The 10,549-nt window shown below is 35.7% G+C and overlaps 1 protein-coding gene across 2 annotated transcripts in view; it reads right to left on the bottom strand.

The window, feature by feature from the left end:
* LOC125678491 (hemicentin-1-like) overlaps window positions 1-6,554 on the bottom strand; it is a 93,215-nt gene extending 86,661 nt beyond the window's left edge. The window contains exons 1-3 of one of the 2 annotated variants that reach the window (XM_048916978.2): window positions 5,919-6,554; window positions 1,175-1,404; window positions 694-816 (exon numbers count right to left, since the gene is read on the bottom strand). In XM_048916978.2, the coding sequence (XP_048772935.2) occupies window positions 694-816; window positions 1,175-1,404; window positions 5,919-6,165 (600 nt within the window). In that variant the 5' untranslated portion in view covers window positions 6,166-6,554. The remainder of the gene's footprint in view (window positions 1-693; window positions 817-1,174; window positions 1,405-5,918) is intronic. The other variant, XM_048916979.2, reaches the window with a different exon arrangement.
* Between the last annotated feature and the right edge of the window lie 3,995 nt (window positions 6,555-10,549).

Genomic DNA, 10,549 nt, shown 5'->3' with positions numbered 1-10,549 from the left:
ATAATATTGCTATTTATACGCAAAAGTTTTAATTTGCATTCGATAATCTTGTAAATCATACGAAAAATCTTATAGTCGATAATTTTGTTATTCATGTGCAAAGATCTTGATGCATATTTGATCAATCTGGATTGATATGCAATGAAATATGATCTATGAGACATCAGCTGTATCAATACAAACCATAGTTAAATGTGTTACACTCAAACATTTAGGAACAAAATACACCGTCCTATAAAATATTCTTATTTGTAGCTTTTTTCATCAATAAAATGCCCTTTGCATGATTCTTACATGGAGTCTAATTCTTCATAAGAAAATAAACAGCTTTAAGAAGGTATTCTACATCGTCATAATGGCTGACTTCCTTAAGAAACATGAATGAAAATATAAATATCAGCAATACCCTCGTATATGCGATAAACCTCAATTTATACGAGATCAATCTTGTAACTTAAATACATCAAGATTTATCGAATTAATGACGTCATGATGGACGACATCGTAGGTAAGTAAACTGATCGATTTCTCGAAGTTTTCTTCCAAGAAAGAACCCTATCTTACATGAGTAGTAAATGAAGAAAGAAAAATTTCACATGGCTATCTTGCATAGGTAATGGATACCGGCGACTTTGAGATGCTTTAATTCTTTTTATAGATACTACTGAACTCCTTTACTACTGAACTCCTTGCCTGGTTGACTTGGTTCTTTTTCAGCAGGAAGACCTGACCGGAGCTGGTGGATGCGATTCTCTCATAGACCTTGTATCCCTCACTCTGTGGACTACCGCAGTCACCCGTCAGTACAAACACAACCTGCAAAACGAGGAATCTCCAGGCTAAACTAAGAAAACCAAGAAACGTTGCTGAACGACAATTTGCACAAGTTAATGATCACATGGGACTCTCGAGCGTGTAGACAAACAAATGGTGATATATTATATATGTCAATCAAATGTAAATAAAATTCCAGAATGTCATTCTACGATTATCTTGTATGTCTATGTTGGAAAATGCGCGAAATGTTGACTATGCCGGTATGTTGAATATTCTATTATATGGTACTATATCTCGCTGGTAGACTGCAAGGGAAGACTTTAACAGCTTACAGTATAATGAAATATTCCATTTATTGCCCTTAAGAAGAGGGTGTATCGCCTTTACACCGACAAACCTGGCTCTGTTTTTGCTGTATGAGGGCCAACACCTCCTCTCCCAGGTAGAAGTCTTTTGACAGCGCGTCGGTGAACACGTAGATGTAGGAGTTAGGAAGAGACACGTCGAGAGCCTCCTTAATGGCCCTAACGCTCATCTCTGGACAGTCTCCACCCCCTTGGACGTACAGGTTGCGTAATTCAGTCTGGAATTCATCTGGGTCTTTAGTAATAACTATTGGACCAACATCTATAAAATGCAATAAATTTCATAATCACTATGATTTCTATAGCTGTTACTTCAAGCTACCTGTAAACAACCTGATTTACGAATATTAGTACATTGGTGAATATCTTATCAACATGGTATACCATATCAGTATACCATACTGGCCGCGACAATCCAGGTTCGAATCCTGGTCACGACACCAAATGTAACAGGGGAGAAAATGCAAAAGAACAGACCGGAATTTGAACCTGGGCCCCTTGAATATGTTTAGCTACTCTACCAGCTGAGCAACCTGGACATCGACGATCAAACCCGTCTGACCGCTTCACAAGGAAATGTTCATCCTTGTATTAATTTTGCTCTCAACCTAGGTAGGCGAATCTAAAACTGGTTGAATCTAAATTAATTTCTTGTTCTCAAGTAGTAGCAATCGATTTTGGGCGAATTGAGGACTGGACAAAATTGGTATCACCGATAGGTGATATTAGGCAATAATTACACGAATTGAAAATTTCCGTTTATATGACATCCATATTAGTCCTATCCTTGTCACAAATGCCACAGAGACCTCTCAAAGATGTGCATTCAGCCCATTAAAGGTTAGAATTTTTTACTGCTATCATGTTAATGTATTCATTCGTAGCCCCTCCCATCTCTGTTCCCTAGCCCTTCCCGCCTCCGTCCCCACAGTTAGCAGTACGGGATCAAAACTGATAGAGGAAAGTTAGGGACATAAGGTTACAAGGCCACTAATCATAATACTGGAAACATTTATTGACTATGTGTACCAGCTATTGTCAAGGTTAAATTTGCAGTCTGTCAAACAAATAAGTAAAACAACGAATACTATAATGGCTTGTTTCGTACCTTTATCTTCTCTTCGTATTACGTGGGGAAAGATGCCAGAACCACTAGGGCGCTATATAGACCAATATATAACCTTGCTTTACCAAATAAGAGATAAAAGTGGTCTACGTAGCGTCTTGGGCGTCCAAACTAGGACATCTGCCACGCAGAGCACTGTAGCACTTCAACCCCCTGATAAAATTCACCATCACCACCATCCGAGAAAAAACAAGCAATATATATTTTTGTCGAAATCAAACCGGGTATCTCTCTGAATTTTTCATGTGTACAACGTTTCATTGAAATCAGACAAAAATGATTTGATTGATCGATCTGTTATATCAACAGCGCCATGTTGGTAATAAATTAAAAGCAAATATGCATATTATATACATGTTGTCTGCATAAGTACAACGTCTCAATTTAACCAAACCATAAACAAAAAAGCGAGAGGGGCATTTGGAGGAGATAAACAGTCAACGGACACATCAAATATTGTATCTGTAGCCATTAGTCAACGGACACATTAAATATTGTATCTGTAGCCATTAGTCAACGGACACATCAAATATTGTATCTGTAGCCATTAGTCAACGGACACATCAAATATTGTATCTGTAGCCATTAGTCAACGGACACATCAAATATTGTATCTGTAGCCATTAGTCAACGGACACATCAAATATTGTATCTGTAGCCATTAGTCAACGGACACATCAAATATTGTATCTGTAGCCATTAGTCAACGGACACATCAAATATTGTATCTGTAGCCATTAGTCAACGGACACATCAAATATTGTATCTGTAGCCATTAGTCAACGAACACATCAAATATTGTATCTGTAGCCATTAGTCAACGGACACATCAAATATTGTATCTGTAGCCATTAGTCAACGGACACATCAAATATTGTATCTGTAGCCATTAGTCAACGGGCACATCAAATATTGTATCTGTAGCCATTAGTCAACGGACACATCAAATATTGTATCTGTAGCCATTAGTCAACGGACACATCAAATATTGTATCTGTAGCCATTAGTCAACGGACACATCAAATATTGTATCTGTAGCCATTAGTCAACGGACACATCAAATATTGTATCTGTAGCCATTAGTCAACGGGCACATCAAATATTGTATCTGTAGCCATTAGTCAACGGACACATCAAATATTGTATCTGTAGACCTGAAAACGCTCGTCTGTATTATGGTAAGTTTTTGTTTTTAGCTGATAATTAAATATTGGGCTGCATTATCTTATAATTCAGTCGATCAACACTGGGTTGTGTAACCTTTAGTTGATCACTATTGGATTATATAACCTTTTTAGGTCATCAATATTAGACTGTATAACCTTATCTACTTTTATCAGTTTTGGTTACTAGTATATAACCTTTTTAGCTGATCACTATTGGGTTGTATAACCTTTTTAGCTAATCAATATTGGGTTGTATAGCCTTCTTAACTGATCAATATTTGGCTGTGTAGTTAATTTAGCTGATCAATATTGAACTGTATAACCTTTTTAGCTGATAGATATTGGACTGTATAACCTTATTTAGCTGATCACTATTGGGTTCTATAACCTTTTTAGCTGATCAATATTGGGTTATATACATGTAACCCATTTAGCTGATCAATATTGAGTTACATAATCTTTTCAGCTAACCAATATTGGGTTATATAACGTCTTAGGCTGACCAATATTGGGCTGTATAACCTTTTTACCTGATCAATATTGGGTTACGTAACCTTTATAGTTGATCAATATTGGGCTGTGTAACCTTATTTAGCTGATAACTATTAGGTTATATAGCCTTTTTAGCTGATCAATTCACATTTTAAACACGTCGAGTTAGTGTGTCAAGTAGTCACAACCTCTCACTCTGAATCAGAAGTTCACGTGTCAGTCATTTAAAAATCGGTCTTCACGAAGAGATATCAAACACGTGGAGGATGTGCCTCGCTGGGTCATGTGGGTGGTATATACCAATACACAACAAACTGACTCTGATTAGCATAACTTAAATCACAGTACATCTCCAATCATCCAGTTAATTTGTTTTTTGTCTTAGCTTCAAAGCAATGAGATTATTTCCAAATTAACATGTGTTGCAGAATGTGTCTGAAAAACGAACACCTGTAATACATTGAATTGATTGGTGGTTAAAGCGCTGTGAATTTAATTGAAAACATTCCCATTTCTTTCTTTATCTTACATTGGCTTACATAAGCCCATTCAAATGAGCAAGTTACACACATAGATGCATGTACTTGTATCAGACATGCAGTCTCTCGTCTACACTAAAGCACAATTTTTCTAATCAGTAAATCAAAAATCAAAATGAAAAAAAAAAAAAAAAACATTTCTAGAAATTTCACATGAAGAGATAAGTGGTGCTAAGTTTAGCACTCTGACAGTAACCAGACTTGGACAAAAAACTGATGGCAGACAGGTGCCCCGACGTTGTAGCACAAAGACCCACTGTTCAGGAAATGATTTTATAAGGGGAACAAAAACTGGTAATTTATTAGAAAAGAAGATATCGTTCTCAGATGGACAATGTACCGATAAATATATACAGTTTGATTTATTGAAACCATGTAAATGAGTGTGCTATTTTTGACTGTTCGTTTCTGAGGAAGTCGACAAAAATCCTAACCCGAACCCATCTAGAAATAGGCCTATTTACCTTCAGAATAATTTTAATAACTTTCCAAAATGCATCATTATATGTCAAATCTTCGAACATATCTGAATGAATAGTATTTGAGAAGTAACAAAGACGGTAGGTAACTATATTAAATACAATTATTGCTGAAAGCGTTACTTTGTTTTAATATCATAAAATCGAAGAATTTATACACGTGACCTTGACCTCCAAGAAGTGGTATATATTGTCTGGTTTTCGGTGCGAGATTTTGCAGTTTTGAAATTAAAAAGTCATCGAAACGCGATAAGAAACATCAATATCATTCTTTCAATCATATAAGCTTATCATTTCCATTCACATCGGGTCAAGGTCATTTTAAACCAGCCTAAACCTGTCTCAAAATCATTTAGCGCCTTGCTCTTACAGAACTTTGTGACCTAGATAAACACTGAAAAACTTGGTAAAATGAATGAGTACTCAATCCTTTAGACCTTGACGAAATGACCTTGGCAAGACTCCGCCATAGAATTCGTCTACTGACTGAATTAGCTTCAGTGTTTTTGTACGTATATTTTTTTCCAATGTTTTAATAATTATGACCATGGCTGACTGACCTTCGGTACATACGTGTATTTTTAGTCATATACCACGTATTAGTATGGATTAGTATTTAGAATTCCTGTATCAAAGTCTCTGACAAAAATCCCTGTAATCTTCAACTTATTTGTACCATGTTCGGAGCTTTCTACAAACTTGTCTTGTTAGCAAAATTGGACTAATGCTATTCATCATTCTGAACAGAGTTGTACTAGTTGTTAACAGAGAAGAGAATGAACAAATAACATTAAATTAATAGACAAATGGGATTGTTCATCCAAAATGGAAATAAAATTATGTTTAACAAATATTATGAATATTTAGAAGTATTGTAATTTGACTTTCATCCTATACCTTGGAAGAACACATGAAAATACGAGGGATATGCTTTTATAAGCAGGTTTGATGTTCCATGAAGTGTTTTCTCCTACCTGGGTCGTGGAATGGTACGAGTACATAGTTATACAGTGGCTTTTCTATGCGGGCGAGTGTTGTAGCCATAATTTTGGCTGCCCCGTCAATGACCTGTACCAAATCATCATACATCGATCCTGTAATGTCAAACACGAAGGCGAGCGTTGCTGCCCCGGGAGGAACATCGTCCTGTGAAGCTGCAAACACCGGTAAAGTTAATAAAATCGTCACATAAACAGCAAAATGGCGCGCGCAGTACCACATCGTATAAAATATCACAGATCTGCTTCTGAATGGAATATCCCCCTAAGGAACTTCATAGAAAACAAAAAATGAAATTTACATCCAACTGCTTGCACTCATTGAAAGTCCTTTTTACATGCTAAGATGCACTCGGAGATTTCCGTCTTGTTTGTGGGTAAATGATACGGCCCATGATTGTCTTAAACTAATTAAATAAAGAGTTTAATGGAGATACGAACACTTGATCTCCTCTGCACAAGTGCGTTCTACAATCAGCTGTTTTATTAGATAAACGTCAGTAATCCTATGAGGCTGGTCTCATTCTATGTAGATTAGATCTCCATGCTCAGTTTTGATTTATGAGTTTCAACAAGATATTTTTACTTGTTTCATTCACAAAATGTATAAATCTGTATATATTTTCTCTTGCATCTTATCTTCTAGAATTTTCATATATATGTTTGGTTTTTCCTGTTTTAACTGAAGTTTCCCAAACTTTCGAAATCTAATCAGGCCACAGAATCTGCGATGTTGGAGAACGTAAAACGGTCAAATATTCCGCGGAGTGAAATTTGATTTTATATCCGATTTAAAATTATGTAACACCTCCATTTTTATTCATTTTCAAACACAAGATGCTGCCTGTCAGATATGAATTTCCCACACTAGCCAAGAACGTCCTTCTCTAGGTCATGCATTATCAGCAAGGGTCAGTCGTCCATTTTACGGGAACTGACCCTAACAAAAACAATCTAAATTCTTTTCTCACAAGCATTAATTGTATAATCAGAAACTGGTTAGATCTCATTTACTTATCTATCTATTTAACGAGGTAATGGGTTTTTCAATGATTAAAAAGGAAAATGTGTTTGTGACAAATTCTATGGTGATGAGATTGTTTTTACCATAACTCGGGATTAAAAGCTGACTTTGGCCTAGACCTCTGGTCACGTTAAATTGCTTAAGCGACAGGCAAAATATGTTGGACAACACAATTTTCAATATTAAGGGAAAAGGTAAGATTATTGTAAATAATTCTAAATATGTTGAAATTATACAGTTTATATCTTGAAAAAAAAAGGGGTAGATAACGAACAGTGATCCACCATCATAAAGAAAACAAAATTGAGAGTATCCTTAAATTTAGAATACCGACTTTATTGTTCGCTGATATGAATTTCATAAGATACTTCACTGGAAAGTGTGTATTGTTTCATTTTTAACAAAAAAGTATGAAACTCGAGGGACATATCTGTTTGCTGGCGCTGTATTGGAAAGAAACCCAATCAAACAGTTATTTTATAGTATTATCAAAGGGCAGATCACTCTGAGAACAGAAATGAACACACATTTCATCTTTGTGTTAATAATCTCAGCGTGTTCCTAGATTTCTGAATTTGACAATAAATGTCACACTTTCGATATCATCATGTTTGTTTTAAATATTTCAGTAAGTACAAGTAACGGTGACTTTCCTGGAACTTTTCAACTTTGCAGTTATTCACGAGTCCAAAGAATTAATATACATGTATATGCACATGTATAATGGACTTTTGGGGGTGTTCGAGTTTCTTTAGATCAGTCGCTTGTCATCATGTGTGAAGGTGAATATTCATTTAATTGAGTTATTAAACTTTCTCAAAATCACTGCATTTTTACACTCTTAATTTACCAGAGTTATGGGACTTTAAACATTGTGTAAAATAACTCGGTGTTTTTTGTGGAGTTTTTTTCAGCCAGTCACCATGATGTAAATGATATACTGGTATCTTTGTCTGTATCTTCGACTACCTGGCCGGTTTGTCTAACAACCATGAATTACTTCAAGCTCGAACGCCATTTTACACTGGTGTAGATGTCATCGATTTGAACGTATTTTCATTGTATATAATATATACAAAAGGAACAGAAGCAAATTCGTACAACTTACGAGTTCTTCTCCTAGATGTCATTCTGTATAGTTATGAAAGCAAGTTCCTAGAAGGTCTAGCGGGTTAGCGCGCTGATCAGCTGCTGCTGGAGATCGTGAGTTCAAGCCTCGGAAGTGGGTATCCATATGAAAATAATTTCTCTCCGCTGTATTGCTATACATGTATATATATTTGTGTGTGTGTTACAATTTATTGTACTTTTCACGAAATGACGTCTGATAAAGCTCGTGAGAGACAGAATTCTAGCTAATCATGCATTCGAATTAACACTCCCCAAGACTCTCGCTAACTTGTTAGAATTTTAGTTGATTAGAATTTGTTAAAGCTAATTTGGTTCCTCGGGTAAACGCATTATTTCAATTTCTTTGGACCACTTCTTGTCCTTTTTAAACAAAACTTGGCACAGTTCTTTGTTCAGGTGACAGGACGCATTAAAAAAAATCTCCCAAATGGAGATGACTACGAAATAGTGATAGATAAATGACGGAAATTGTAATCGCTTTCTCATTAATTAAGAGTAGAAAATTAAAGAAATTAGATTAGGTGAAAATTTCATATTTATTAATCCAAGCTCAGCAAAAGAATAATGTTTAAGTTTATTGGTTATTCTTTTATTTTTTGTTATTTTTCAACAAACATTCTGTATATATTTCATAGTATATCTTTACATGTATAATATGATATATATTTATTGGTAATATGTAAAATAATTGGTCTAGAATTCAAAATTAATATTTACCAAACATACAACACATTTGTAAAACTTTGTCAGAAGATGTCAATGATTTCAGCGATCTCTATCAAACTGGGATGAAAACATGCACATAATAAACTGTTTGAAACATTTAAAGAAGTAACTAAACTTCAGTAGTATTTAAGTGTTTTAAACATCCTGATTTTTCTGTTATAAATTTAATATGTCAAGTAGACACGGTTTTTCATTCGTAATAAGAGAGTCAAGTGTCACTTTTTAAAAACATTACACGTCCTCAAACAGAAATAGGATCAGGAAGGATCCCGCAAGATTCAAATTACCTCAGAGTACATCATAGAAATAGTTTTATACCTGCTTTAATTTAGGAATACTATCATATCTGAACAACTTTGTAATTTCCAAATCACCATATGTGGTTAATTTTTCCTGACCTCAAGTCAGAGCACCTGTAACAATGATTAGCTATAGAGCATACTGATACTGTTCATTTCACTACCTGCACTCCCTCAGTTCTATAAATACCCTACCAAATGGACGCTGTACCTGATTCATGTATTCTGATAATTCACAAAACCTAATAAGAGGCGCTATGTTTAAAACGACCTGGAAAAAATGAGTGCAGGCAGGTGCCCTTTCTCGGACGTTAACTTTATCATCCGTCTTTGTAGGACAGGAACCCTTAGCATCCCCGAATTATTACAGTTGGGATACCTGTATTCTGATAATTCATATGTGCTGATAAGAGACCGTAAGTTTAACAATACCTGGGGGAGGAGTGCAGGCAGGTAAGTCTCTTCTAAAAGTTAATTTTATCATCCGCCTACTGAGGATGTGAATCCTTAGTCTCCCGAAAATGTTATAATTTATATTTGTAACCTTGACCTCCACATAGTTCGATACTTTGTAGAACAGAACATGCTATGTCACAGGTGTGATCTTCTGCTTCCACTAGTAATACATGTCTAAAGGAAGATTTCTTTGTAAGCACTAAGCGTAGCTTAAGCGCTTATTGCCGCCAGTTGGATTTTGCTTTCGTCATCATGTTTCCGGTTTATCGCCACCTATAGGCGAATTTATGCATCGCTGTAGTCAATAAGTCGTGTTTAAAGTAGTCGTAATTTTGCAACCGATCTAGCACGGGGAAAACATTCATATCTGCAGTTGCATTTTTTTCCGGAAATACAGTTCGTTGAACAGTGAATAAAATATGTATTAAAAAAGGTGATATTTTTGTCCTCATTCTTGGGGAAAGTGAGACACAGATGCAGGTCATTCTTCAGTTAAAATTCCCATTTGAATCTGCGTCTGTAATAATTAAAGTGATTCAAAATCTAAAATTGAATAAGAATATGTATATGAAACCGTTTTAGCTAGGGTGCCTTTGCATTGTTACCTTCGCATGGCGCTTAGAGGCCAGGAAAATCAATTTGCATGGTGCAATCTATAATTAGAAGCCACGTCATTAAGCTATACACGAGTCAGGAGGGTTTTCCACTTGTGTTTTGGCTGCAGTTCCGACTCAGTAACATTTTTGTCCAACGCAGCAAAAATGTGTGCAACACAGTAGAAAATTAACTGATCCGCGTCCATTGTGAACGAGAAAGAATTTGTGCACGATTATGCTTTGACAGCGAAGGACAGAGATCGGTGTCTCAGAAGGATGATATTGCGTAACCGCTTACACCTTCCCCGATCATATATGTAAGTCGGTCATGCAGAAATTTAGAGGATGCAACGGTGAAACTTAAGCTTACTTTAT

The sequence above is a fragment of the Ostrea edulis genome, chromosome 2 (assembly GCF_947568905.1).
Source record: "Ostrea edulis chromosome 2, xbOstEdul1.1, whole genome shotgun sequence".
Taxonomy (NCBI): Eukaryota; Metazoa; Mollusca; class Bivalvia; order Ostreida; family Ostreidae; genus Ostrea; species Ostrea edulis.
This window is presented reverse-complemented; position numbering and strand designations above follow the sequence as displayed.